The sequence below is a fragment of the Monosiga brevicollis genome, genomic scaffold (genome assembly GCF_000002865.3).
Source record: "Monosiga brevicollis MX1 MONBRscaffold_53 genomic scaffold, whole genome shotgun sequence".
Taxonomy (NCBI): Eukaryota; class Choanoflagellata; order Craspedida; family Salpingoecidae; genus Monosiga; species Monosiga brevicollis.
Window position 1 is genome coordinate 93038 of NW_001865090.1, and position 13597 is coordinate 106634.

Sequence of the window (13597 nt, forward strand, 5' to 3'; positions counted from 1 at the left end):
TGGGGGGGTTTTACTTTTTTTAGGCCCGCCCCTCCCCAGATTTTTTGTTACCCCCCCCCCCCCCCCCCCCCCCCTTTTTTTTCCCGGCTTTTGCTTTCAAGGGGAGTTGTCCAAATCGCCCAGATGCTTTGGGGCTAATCTGCAATTTGGTGGCATTTCAATAGACGGCGCTATGCTCTGCGACCAGTAACACCCAATGCGAGAACTGCACTCAGTGTGCAGTGGGTACCTATGAAGAAATTCCCTGCACCGTCTCTTCAGACACGATTTGCCTCCTGTGTGAGCCCTGCACCGGCGGTTTCTTCGAGCTCGAGTACGTATCCGGCAGTATCTCATCTCAGCCAAGGCAGCGCGATGTCCTGGAGGCTTTCCTTCTTCTTGCTTAAATTTGAATGCATGCTCACTCGGTCTGCACTGACGGGCGTTTTGATGCGCCATGATTTAGACCTTGTGGAGGTAATTCACAGACCGTATGTGAGCTGTGCTCTATCTGCAACAGCTCTTCATACGAGGCGGAGGCGTGCGTGGCTCGTGCTGATACTGTGTGTGAAGCATGCCGAACATGTGATTCGAATGAGTTTGAAATCACTCCTTGTCAACCTGGCAACCGGGTGTGCCAAGCATTGACACAGTGCGCGGAAGCGCAGTACGAAAGCGAGGCACCCACCCCCACAACAGATCGAGTCTGCATGCCACTGGCTACGTGCGTGTTGGGCGCCACTTTTGAGGTCGTGGCACCGACCCCCACCAGCAATCGCGGGTGCCGTGCGCTTTCAACTTGCGGTCTTGGCGAGTATGAAGTGTTTCCGGGCAATACCACACACGATCGGATCTGTGCGGCCGTTACACGCTGCGCCGATTCCAGCTTACAGTATCAACTCTCTGCTCCAACCTCAACTTCCGACCGTCAGTGTGCATACCAGCCCAACTGCACCATCTCGGAATTTCAGACCGCGCCGCCTACGGCCTCGAGTGCGCGAGTTTGCTCTCCGCTTTCTACTTGCACTGCGGAAGAGTTTGAGGTCACTGCACCCACAACAACCTCAGACCGTGCCTGCCTTGTTGTTCGTTCCTGCACGGGCAACCGCTATGAGCTTGCGGCCCCGACGATTTCGAGCAACCGCATTTGCGACACTATCCAAGAGTGCGACGCCAATGAGTATCAGACAGCCGCTCCAACAGCGACCTCGGTCAGTGTGCTGTCGGCCCTGGTTCGGGCCATGCCCCTGCCATCAAGTTGAGAAGAGAGGAGGAAAAAAAAAGGGGGGGGGGGGGGGGGTGCGGGGAGAGGAACAACGCGCTTGGGCTAGTTTGAACAATTTCCTATGACGTGGCATTGCAGTTCATCGCCTGTCTCACACTTGGTTGACGTGATCTAGGATCGTGGCTGTGCGCTCGTCTCCACGTGCTTGACCACGGCCGTTTGCTTTGCTGGCAGCCCGCTCTGTACCAATCCCACTCAATTCGTTGCTACAGAACGCACAAGTCGGAGCGATCGCGTGTGCGGTAATTTGACGCAGTGCAGATATGTTTCCACCAGCACCAACGCCGTCTGCCAGGCCTGTACAGCAGCACTTGCAGGTATGGCAACTATGACCCAAGAGGGCTAAGGATTTGATACAGCCCGCTTCTGCAGCCGTGCCCCTTACTGCTACGTATTTGTGCTGCGTCGTAGATGGCGCAACTGTTGTACCGGGCACTTGCGCCCGCCTCATGCTTCAGTCGTGCCGGGGAGATCTACAGCTTTCCCCTGCAGCTCTGCCCCTGTCTCACTGCGCAGCTTGCGACGAGTTGGTCGGTGAAGTCACCGCAGGGACATCGGGTTATGATGCTTCTCTTCCTTGCATGCAGGTTGGCTGAAAGCGCTGAGCTTATGTTTGGACGGTTTGACTTTTGGTCTGCAGCGTGCTCTTCTCAATTCCACTGACCGATCACGCAGATGGGTTTGGAATGGCTGCACAGCTTTTGTGGAGACGAGGCTCAACTCAGCTTTGAGCTTGTGGCCCCGACCTACTCGAGCGATCGCATTTGTGGCGATGCCACTGCTTGCAACGGTGCAAATGAACAGGAAGCGTCGGCACCAACCGCCACGACTGATCGCGGTAAAGTTTTGTCTCATTTCCCTGGCTGGTTTGCTTCTGTTTGGACTCGGTTTTGGACAGGCATTGGCCGTTCTCACAAACGCTATTCTTCTCTTTGTTTTGTTGCTATTGATTGCGGGGAACCTCAGAGTGCTTGATTGTCACAACGTCGACCGCGCCGCCAGTCTTGCAAGGCAGCTCCCAGTCGAGCGACAGCACTCCAACCTGGGTCTTTGCTCTGGTCGCTGTGCTGGGCGCACTCTTGCTCATCGTTTTGCTGGCCGTGTTTGTGGCCCGTCGCCGTGGTGGGGCTTCAGTGACCACAATGGACTCGATGGGCAGGCCAAAGAGCGCTGGTACGGATGCCATCTCCCTGGATACCTTGGCTACCAGTGCATGGATCGATGGGCCTCAGTCTGCCATCAGCGACTACCGCGACATGCAAATGGGATCGCATATCGGCACCCCGGCTGCTCCTGGTTCACGTTACATGCTACAGGAATCTGGGGTGGGTTTTTGCGCATGCGCGCCTTCATCACTCATTGCAGGCAGGCACGCGTGCCATTCTGCACATCCCATCCCTCTCACGGTTTTGTTTGGGCTGCTATTCTGTGCGCCTGTGGAATATAACCATCTGTTGTAGATGGATGACGCCATTGTGGACGGCAAGGCGATTGTGGGCGTGGTTCATCCGGATCAACTAAGCTATTCGGACCCAGTCACCACCATGTTGACCCGACTCAACGCCGACCGAGCCCGTGCTCGGGAGGATTGGCATGCCCTAGAGGCTGAAAAGGACCTGTTGCTTGATGAGGCGAGGCCGGAGAACTTTAGCATGGCAAAACGCCCAGGCTCCCTTCGCAGCAACCGCTACCGCAACGTAAGCTGCTTTGCCCTTGATCTCACTGCGCCTTGGCATGAGCCTCGCTTGCGATACAGCGCTATCCGACTGGTTTCATGTTCCGCCTGGCTTGATGTGCAGATTTTGGCAACCAACACCAATCGTGTACGCTTGTTGGGGGTACCTCCTGAACGCGACTACATTAATGCGGACCATATTGTGTTTCCCGATGAGCCACATGACCTCAAGTACATCATGGCTCAAGGTCCCCTTCAGGCGACGGTCAATGACTTTTGGTACGACGGCCTTGTCGTGGTCTATTGCCTTTTTTTTTGTTTTGTTTTTTTTGTTCTTTTGTTTTTTTTTTTTTTGGAAAAAAAAAAACAACAAACAAAGCCGCTGCGGGTTAGGCTAGGTCTGCGGTGAAAGACATGAGCATCCACCTCCTCTAACCAATGGTCTCTGTTGGATATCCAGGACAATGGTCGCGCAGCAAGGTGTAGGTACAATTGCCATGGTCACGCAATTGCAAGAGGGCGGCCGCGACAAGTGCTATCCATACTGGCCTCAGGTCGTGGGTGAACGGCAAACCGCGGGCGATGTGATTGTGGAGCACCTGTCGTCGTATAGCGATGAGTTTAACACGGTGCACATCACGGAACTGCAGTTGTACTATCGCTCGCAATCTCGAGTCGTACGGCATTGCCAGGTAGGCCCTGCGTCTGTGCTGCACACTGGTCAATGAAATTGTTTGTTGGTGCATACGTAGCATGGAAAGAACAATCATGTCGCGCCACTAGCGCTTATTCATGGTTGGCCCAATTTCCTGGTTTGCCTTTTATTTTTTTTCCCCGTCAGTTCTTGTCTTGGCCGGATCATGGCGTACCTTCGGACCTTGAGGACCTGGTCCGATTTCAAGCACAAGTATGTTCATGCTGTATTGCCGTGCCAATGATGCTGGGGGTGGTTGAGATGTTCACGGCGATGGTTTTTTTGCAGCTGGAGACATTCCAGGCAGAAATGCCTCGACCAGCCCCGTTGCTGGTGCATTGCAGCGCCGGCGTTGGGCGTTCGGGTGTAGTGGTCTTGAGTGACGTGATTGCCAATAAGGTGCGTCACTGGTAGATTGATCTGATTTGTTTTTGGCTCTTGCTTCGCTCACACATTTTGCCGCATGTTCGAACAGACTCGCAAAGGCTACATCCCAGACGTGCGCACCATGGTCTCGATCGTGCGCTCCCAACGTCCCATGACCATTCAAACACTGGAGCAGTTTACTCTCCTCTATGATTTTGCATTGAAGAAGGTGTTGGAGGTTGAGGGCACACAACTGTAGTAACTGCACCTGTGAGGCTTGGCAAAAGCCATCGTCGTGTCCTTTTCTTCCATCTTCCTTGGCATCTATCGCGGTTGCGCAGTCTTTAATCGGGACAAGCCGCCAGAACCACAAACGGTGTTTTGTCTAACCTTGCTGCTTGTGAAATCGAAGGGTGAGAGTTTTCTTCTGTCATGTGACATGTGAATCAACTTTTTGGGATCAAAACGCATTGACATGCATGTGTGTGAAAAAAAAACAAAAAAAAGTGTGAAGAGGAAGAATGAATTGGTTTGGTCGGTTTGAGAAAGAGAGAAAGGGAAAAGCACAACTACCACATGTAACAACAGAGAGAGAGAGAGAGGTTTGATGTTGTTGTATTTTGTGAGTAATGAAAGGACTTTCTCATTTTCTCGATCATCATCATCATCATCATGGCAGCTCCACGAGGCTGGCCGCGGGACACTCGGGTGCGGTTGATCAAGAGTGATGTCTACTCGAGGAGAGCCGCGGAGCTTTGCAAAAGCAGTCCAGATCCTGCCTGGCAGCGCTTGCCACCGTATCGACAACCCTCGGGCGCAAGCCGAACCCGAATCCAAGCCATCCAAGACTCGGCGCACCCAGCTTGCGGCCAGGTAGAGAGCTGTCAGCCCCAGAATGCTCGAATGACCGATGCCTCCGAGCGCGCGTGTGCTAATGCGGCCGTCAATGAGTAGCATGGGCTTTTTGCTGCGGCCAATCTCAAGCATGGCGATTGGGTGGCTGATTATCACGGCTATGTCAGCTTGGACGACGAATGCTCCCAGACCAGGCACGCCTGCTCCAGCCGCTTCCAAGCGTCGAATAGGCGGCGAATGGGTCGTGCTGGGCTACGAACCGTCCCCATCGCCTCTCACCTTCTATGCAATGTTTCTTGCCGGCATGATGGGGGATTGATGAACGCAGCGATTACTCTCTCCGCTTGGCAGAGCAACTCTCAATCGATGCAGATGGCCAAGGCAACGAGGTGTGTCTGACAGTCCCTTGAGGGCTTGAGCTGACGCCAGCAACACCCACGCATCACACAGACTGCACCGCTTGTTGTTGTAGGCGCGGTTCATCAATGATTACCGTGGTGTGCCAGGAGCGACAGCAGCCAATGCTGAATTTCGAGCAGGTTTGTTGAGCAAGGCGTTTGGGTTTGAGTTCTCTCCACACCACCGTCTTTTTTTTATCCTCTCTCATTTTGCAATTGCAAATCCTTCCTGTTTACTCAGAGCTCGCAGATGGCAAGCCCGTCATGCGTATTTTTGTCAAGAGCAAACAGGGGGTGAGAGAGGAATCTGTAACCCATGAGCCCCAAGTGAATTTCTCCCTGTACGCCTGACTCGTGTGATGGGACATGTCATCGAATAGATAAAACGGGGACACGAGATCTTGCTCTCCTATGGCAAAGGATTCTGGCAGGCTCGATTGGGTGCCTCAGCTTAATGAGAACCACCGGCAAGCAAAACGCCTTCAAGGCGGCTATGATAGGTCATTTTGACGCTGTGCGTCAACCTTGTAGTTTGACTCGAGTAATTGAAGTGCAGACAATGCGTGCATGTCGAATGCTTCGGCTGGCACCACTACCTTCCAAACTCGGACTCAATTGCAGCGCGTCAGGAGCTCCTCGCCCGCGACAGCAGCAAAAATGTTATCACACACCAGCTTGAGCATGGCCGCGCGCGTCTATCAAGGCACATTGTTGCATTGTTAAGAACCATGCATGAATACGGCATCTCAACAAACTGCGAGTCCTGTGACGGACCTCGAAAGTTGCACTGCCGCGATGCGGAGCCAAAGCAACGTTGTCGAGAGTGTAGAGCTCATGGTCTGTGGGCAATGGCTCGGGCTCAAAAACATCAAGCCCTGCACTGTCAATGACTTTGGTGCGAAGCACCTATGATCGTGATCGTGCAATTCCGTTCATCTTTACCATGGAAGAAAAAAGGCTGGTGCAAGGAAGGGATGTGCAGCTCCGGTGCAAGGAGCCAGTGTGACACCTACCTCGACCAGTGCGTCCGTATCCACAACAGTGCCGCGGGCAATATTGATCAAGGAGGCTGTGGACTGATCACCACCCCAGAAGGACAAGCGAACATGAGAAAAAAAAAAAAGGAAGGGGTCAAACGCAACTTGAGTAGGTCAACTTGCTCGACTTGCAGAGAGAACAAGTGTAGAAACACAAACGTGTCGTACTTTCATCATGTGAAGTCGCTCTTTGTTCATGAGCTTGTTTGTCTCTGCCGTTGCCGGACAGCAAAGCACCACGTAGTCTGACTGTCCCGCCACATGACACGTGAGCACACTCTTGGGTAAGCGAGCACATCAACCGTGCCATGCGCGAATGCAGCCAATGTCGAAAACTTACACGCGCAAGCAGGTCATCAAGCGGGACATGCTGTGCGTTTCCACAGCGTGCCTCCACCTCAACAGGTTGACGCGAGCGCCCCGCATACAAAACTTGCATGCGAAAGCCCACGGCGCGCTCGGCCACGGCTTGTCCGATGCGGCTATACTCAAGCACATCAAGATGAGACGATGATAAGGACCCGTCTCAGCAAGAAATTGCAACACGCTTGAACGCCAAACGTGCAGGCATCTGCTGGCTTGAGCAGCAACGACGCACCCCAAACCCACGATGCCGAGTGTAGTCTCGGCGATAGCCTTTCCCATATAGACCAGGTTATTGTACTTGCTGAACTGACCCGTGCGACAAAACTGGTCGCATTGAGGGATACGGCGGGCACAAGCCATCAAGAGGGCCCAGCCCATTTCGGCTGTCGCATCGTTAAGGACACCCGGTGTATTGCTCACAGGGACACCCATCTCCGCCAACCCTATGCAACACGCGCACGCCACAGTTCAGCTGCTCATTGGACACAAAGTCGCAGCAATATTGCCGTGGCTGACATGGACTGCGAGCCGCACCTTTGAGGTCGATGTGATCCGTGCCCACACCATAGTTGACGACAGCTCGCAACGTGTTGCGTGGTGAAATTTTGCGAACGACGTCCGGGTTGACCTGCTCGATGGTGGGCAGCAAAATCCGCCATGAGACCACACATCACAGACTGCATCCATCACTGGATCTTAGAGCTCCGGATTCAACCAAAATTGTTCTACGCACCGAGCTGTGTGCAAAACAGGCCCAAACCTGGACCGGATTGGTCTCGGCCGCAGCTATGGCATCCTCTAGACACACAAGCTCTACGCTATCACGCATCTTGGGCTCAAAGCCTGGATCAATGGCCTCCAACTTGAAGGAGTTGGACGGACCGACCGTGACCAGCACCCTCGGCTTTGCCATGCTGCAACGCTTTGAAGAAAAAATTTCATGTTACGATGTACATGTACAGTGGGGGTAACTTTTTGTCTCGGGAAACTATTTCTTGCAGTTTTTCATTTTGAGGATTTTGCTCTTTTTTCGACTTCTTTTTGGGCAGGCACGGTCAAAGTCTTTATCTTTCAAGGCTTGTCGGGCGCGAACAACAATATCAAGTGGAAAATTGATGGCGCAGAGCCCACGGAGATGGCATGGCCTTAGTTATTGATCACTCAACAAGAGCAATCTCAGGCATTTCAGCGCTTTGAAGGGCTATTTTGGAGCAGGCGCCTTTGGGTCGGGCTGTCAGGCTCCAGCACGTCTGGAGGCCGTCTTTGGGTTGCGAGGAAGCGCGTAGGTTTGAGGAAGCGTTTTGAGAGAGGTTTGAGAGACGTCCGTCGGGACGGAGCGAAAGCTTTGGTGGTGTCTTGAGGTCAATTGAACCAGCTGCGGTCGGCAAGCATTCACAGTGACCAGACCAGGTGCACCGTTAGAATAGCTGTAGAGTCGCTCAATCCCGAGGATAGGGAAAGTCACAAGAGAGCAGAGCACACAGGAGAGCAAAGGGAAGACAGAATGGCAGGGGGCTTGACGTACCTGCGGTCGGCAAGCATTCACAGTGACCAGACCAGGTGCACCGTTAGAATAGCTGTAGAGTCGCTCAATCCCGAGGATAGGGAAAGTGCAACTCGTGCCCGACCGCAGGTACCCCAACAAAGGGAAACAACAGTAGTCACAAGCTTATTGCCCCAGGGCAGCTGCCCAGGCATCGTGGGGACCGCGTCACACGCGGTGTTTACTCATGTGACTCCCACGAGGAGGACCAGGCCCAGGGGGTCCAAGTGTAGGTGTCAGTGTGAGGTCGTCGCAGCTATGGGATACCAATAGGAAGACCCATAGCGACCGATGCTGAGTGTGTGCGAAAGCAGTGGGAGTGCTCAAATGCGTGGAAGCACGGATTTGACGCTAACACGGGCACGGAGGCACAGGGTCACATTGGCAGACGCCCTACAGGACATCTACGAGTATTGCATTCTTAAAATTCAAACATTGAGCATGTGGGCACCTTGCTCAAACTTATGTGCTGTTGAAACTCTGCTCAAGCGAACGCTGCCACAGGCTGCAATAGAATTTGTAACGTGACGTACTTTCGCAGCGAGGCGCTGGTAGGACCAAATTTAGGTGTGGGGGCGCTTCAACGCAGCCATATGATCTCGATGACGGCGGCAGCCGTCGTCAAGACGTTCAATAATTTGTTGCATCTCAAGAGGATCCGGCTGGACCATCTCCATTGCTGCAAGCGTTGACGGGTTGTGGTCTTGCTCTTCACGTGATGATAGTAACGTGTTTGCAGGGATGGGTCGAAGCCAGAACGCAAAGTCAGCAGGGGCGTTGTGAGCAAGATGGTATTCATTCGATCCGCATTCATCTGGGTTCACTGATAAATGCATTGTGGATGCTGTATTTGTGTCAGCTAAGACAGGATCCTCGGTTTCTTGCGACATCCCCGTATCAGAGGATGTCAGAGGGGTGCTGGCCATCGTTGGGGGTATGGAAGCCGATGACGCAGCTGTATCACGTACAGGATCTTGCTCGGTGAAGCCTTGCACTTGTTCTGCATGTGAAAACGCAGTGTCAGGTGATTGGAGACCCAATGAGCCTCGAACACGGCTGATGAGGTCTGCGCGACTCCCGGTTGAGGATAAACGACGATCACGACACGCGGCTTTGAGGGCCGATATTGTGATCCTGTGCACCCCTAAAGCTGCGCATAGATCTGCCTCGCTTGCATGACGCTGGTTGCGTCGAACGTGATGCCTCCTGGCTTGTTGTTGCTGCTCGAGGCGAAGTGCGCTGTCACCCCAAGACAGGCCACCCCAAACCTGGGACCGCCGAGAGCCTCGGCGAGGAGTTGGTATTTGAAGCCTCGGGCTCAGATCAACTTGCAAGTTGGTCAATGCAACACGACTGCTGTCCAACGCGTGTTGAAGCTGACTAACAACGCCTTGAAGTCGCTCGCAAGCTTTGCTTAAGCTGCGTGCTTTTGCAATCTTCCGCGGGGTAGACATGCTGGAGCTGAAGGGTGTCGAGTCGGAACTTGGAGGAGTTGGCGTTCGAGGCATGTCCTCATCGATCTCACGGCTTGCGTGGCGTATGTGAGAGGGCGTTGTTGATCCTTCAGTGGTGACACGGCGCCGTGGGTTTGGCGAGTGCGCACGCGATAACCTGGGTTGGCTTGACATATGTTCCGTGCCTCGAGAGGTTTTGGACAACCCAGCATGACGAAATGCAGATTGAATCCGACTTGGGTACTCGCGTTGAACATTAATGGCACGGTAGAGCGCCTGAATTTCTTCGTCCAACGTTGGGGCATGCCCATACACAACCCCGGTTGTGAGCAAACACAGGTCTCGCCGCTTCTGATGGATATAGCAATGCCATTGGTCAGATGGCGCAAGGGCATGGCTGGTGTTGGGTGGGATGACAAGGAGAAAAATGTTGATGGTACGAAGGTATGCAACAACATCAGCGTCGATGCGCGTGGTATGGCCGTCTGAAAGCAGCAACAATGGCTCTTGATCGCCAATGTATGCCCTGAGCCGCCGACAAAAGGCAACAAAAAGGCGCCGATTGATATAGCCTGAATGGGTGCTGCAAATCATGAAGTGGTCAAATGACGCGTCGGATGCAACTGTAGACGGAAGTTGGGCAGGACCAATAGCTCGCGGACTCAAGGCCCGTCGCGCATGTATCATCATGGGTGGGGCCATGTCACCATCCATGCAAATTGCCAAAACAGCGGTGACTGGCTCGTTGTGTGTTCGACCTCGCACAACCCCGGCATCCTCGCGTCGAGCCATTGAGGTGTACACCTGCGTCGTGCCAAGTCCAGTGCGTAGGCCCGGCATCTCATCAACACCCCAAATGCGCGATAAGCCTACGGCAAACGCATGGCGTAAGAGGGCCAAAAAAAAGGCTATCTTGGGAGCGACGATCAGCCAACTTACATGATGCCTTGATACATCCGACATGGCGCCCAGACTGATGTACAAAATCTAATCTGGAGAGAGCATCCTCCAGGCATGTAAAATACGCCTCGCAGGTTGTCTGAGTCAAAGCCAAGGCTCTGGCCCCTTGGTGAGCTTCAAATCAAACTCCTTCTCAAGGGCTCGAAACCACTGCTTACTAATTGTGGGGCGGACAGCCTCAGCTGGAGATAGATCGTACGCCTCTTTTTGCCGCAGAAGCTTCCGTTCTGGTGCCGATAAAGGCGCAATGCTGTCTGCAATAACCGGTTGGAGGCGTGTTTGGTCTTGCAACGCGCGTTCGCGAACTTGTAGAATCTCACAAATGGCTAGCGTTGATTGACTTCTGGTTCGACTGCTGCGCAAATCGCTCATTGTCGACAGCCAATTGGCAAGAATGACACGTTCTGCCTTTGTGCAGAGCTGTCGTCCATCATGGATGACGTCTCCTCTCCGGCGTCGACCGCGGGCAGCCTCGAATTCACAGCGGGAAACGCCGTACAGGGGCAGTGACATGCCCCATCTTCACGTGAGAGGGTCTGGTAGGGCAAAGAAGCTTCAGTTGGGACCGAGAAATGCGCCCAATGCCATCCTTTCGAGCCTTGTCCCTGACAGCAGTCTCTGTGGCAGTACCACGGCGAACTAGCTCGTACATCTCCAGAGCATGCGTGGCTTGCACACGACGCTGCGCCTGTACAGAAAGATTTGAGATGAGAGGCAATCGAAAACCCAGCCCTTCATCGGTGTTGATCTCTCCCTCGTCCAAGTTTTCTTGCAAAATAGTTTGTCCATCAGTCAGATGCCAATGCTAGGTACCTTGTGTTCACGTGTGTACCCGCCATTGATACATGTCGAAGGCCTGGGCTCCATCATCGGCGAGAGGGCGAGAAGAGCCTTCCATGCGAACAAGCCACGAAATGGCAGCGCCGTAACTCGAGATAGAAACGAAAAAAATGGCACCTCTTGAGCGCCATGGTCCAAGAGTCATGTTTTATCGCACTGTGCAGCTGCAACACCTTCTAACACGAAGCTGTGATGAGGTATACCATGTGCAAGGTCAGGTCCTGCTGCCATTTCGAAGGAACGGTTTGGCCATGAATTTGTTTGGCTCAAACCCAAAACCACAAGAAATAGTTTCCCGAGACAAAAAGTTACCCCCAGGATGTACAGTGAACTGTACAGTCACCGAGGGTATTTGTTACCTTTGGACATTTGTTACCAAAAATAAAATTTTCAAATGTTGTCAAAAATGGTTGTTGGAGAGGAGGTCGCACCTCATAGGGGTGATTTGTTGGATGGCGGTCGGCGTTGATTGTGGTCAGATCTCAGCCCACTTGGAATGATTCAAACCGCACAGATCTGTTGAATTTGTCAGATGCCATTTTTTGAGCGTGGCTGCCCTACATCAAGAGTTACATTATTGTTTTGTTTCTTCTATAGGACGTGCCTGCTCTGGAACTTGTGAGAACTTGATACACGACGTTTCTCGTCTATCGGGGACGGTGGTGCAGGGAGGCTTGGGGCAACCAGCTTTTCAAAGATGCTCAATTAGGTAGGGCGAGAAAAATCAGTAGAAAAGTGGGTTTTCGTGCAGTGGTGGCGGTTGTAATAAATAAGGTTCAATTCGTGTTATTTTTAAGACGTGGAAGTATGGGGCTCTAGTGCGATCAGTGAGTCGATATACGCCTTGTACTTTTTGGTACTCTCGTCGCAAGCCCTGATGAGCAAATCAATCTCGTTCTGGTCTGTATTTGAGCAGGCCAGAGGCGCGGCTGGCGCGTTTGATTCGAGGCCCGTTGCGTCCTGAAATGGTTGAGTTTGAGAGGTATAGTCTCGGAGCCAAAACTGGAGATCGGAGTCTGCAAAGTGACCTCCGACACGCGCAATAGGTTCTTGAGGCTCCTCTTCAACGATTCGGTCAAGAGAAGGTGCTGCTGATGCTGCTGTAAGAGTGGGCGGGGTTGAATCTGAGGGAAGTGAATTTCGGTCATCACGCGGCGGAGACGCAGGCATGGGGGTGAGCTCGGCGTCCTCTCGGGACTCAATCTGCGCCAAAGGGGTTGCCAAAGGCTCGAATACCTCCCCAGCTGGCCTGCCTGGCGATGAGGGAGTGGTTGGGGGCTGTGGGAGCTCGAGTTGTGTCCTCGTGCGTGCGATGAGCTCGGCACGGCTGCCAGTCGTGCCGAGGCAATGCGATCGACAGAAGCTTTTCAGGTTGGCAATCGTGATGCGTTGTACGTTCAAAGCAGCACGTAGATCAGCTTCATTTGCCACTCTTGTTGCTCGTCGTTCCCTCGACGCATGAAGATGAACACGGCGCCGCTCACGCCCTTCGAGATCTGCGGCGCTTGGCCCCGATGACATTGGCCCAAAAATGGGGGCACGTCGCCGTCGTTACCGCTCTTGAGGCGTGATGCGATCGAGTAGGCGGCGCTGACGCGGCGTCGAGCGAATCATATCTTGATGACGCTCTTCAAGGCGTGAAAAACTCGCAGCCAGACGATCGAAGTGCGCCCGGCCTTCATCAAGACTCCAATTGGCGTCCCAAACCCGTACCAGTGGCTGCGGCGTTGTGTTTGACCTCGGAGTGCTTGAACCAGATGGCGTGCTTGCCGGGCTTTGGGGAGGCGTCACTGCTGTATCCTCGGGTTCAACGTGTGAGGGTTGGTTCTTCATGTGTCTAACAGCTCGCTCCAAGCGCGTAATGCCTGCATGGCGGAAGGCAGCCTGTACCCGTTTGACTTGACTGCTTTGAAAGTGGATGGCAAAATAAAGAGCACACAATTCCTCGTCGAGGGTGGCTGCCTCTCCAACTAGCTGCCGTGAATGGCGCAGTGTATAAGAAATACGTGTCCGATTGATATGTTGATGCCATTGATCATTCGGGGATAGGCAATGGCTCGTATTCGGGGGGATCAAAAATAAAAAAATGTTGATCGAGCGAAGGTAGTTGGTGACTGCAAGCGACATGCGGGTGCTGTGTCCATC

General features: G+C 53.4%; 2 protein-coding genes across 2 annotated transcripts; both read right to left on the reverse strand.

The window, feature by feature from the left end:
* Positions 1 to 5674: 5674 nt before the first annotated feature.
* Positions 5675 to 7568, reverse strand: MONBRDRAFT_34794 (uncharacterized protein; the record flags this gene model as incomplete). The annotated part of the gene is made up of 8 exons (XM_001750947.1): positions 5675 to 5947; positions 6027 to 6158; positions 6266 to 6328; positions 6458 to 6538; positions 6630 to 6771; positions 6888 to 7098; positions 7190 to 7283; positions 7389 to 7568. The coding sequence occupies 8 exons, from the start codon at positions 7566 to 7568 to the stop codon at positions 5864 to 5866; spliced, it is 987 nt and encodes a 328-aa protein (XP_001750999.1). The 3' UTR covers positions 5675 to 5863.
* A 1193-nt stretch (positions 7569 to 8761) lies between these two features.
* MONBRDRAFT_13047 (uncharacterized protein) lies at positions 8762 to 11125 on the reverse strand (the record flags this gene model as incomplete). The annotated part of the gene is made up of 2 exons (XM_001750948.1): positions 8762 to 10521; positions 10771 to 11125. The coding sequence occupies 2 exons, from the start codon at positions 11123 to 11125 to the stop codon at positions 8762 to 8764; spliced, it is 2115 nt and encodes a 704-aa protein (XP_001751000.1).
* Positions 11126 to 13597: the final 2472 nt, after the last annotated feature.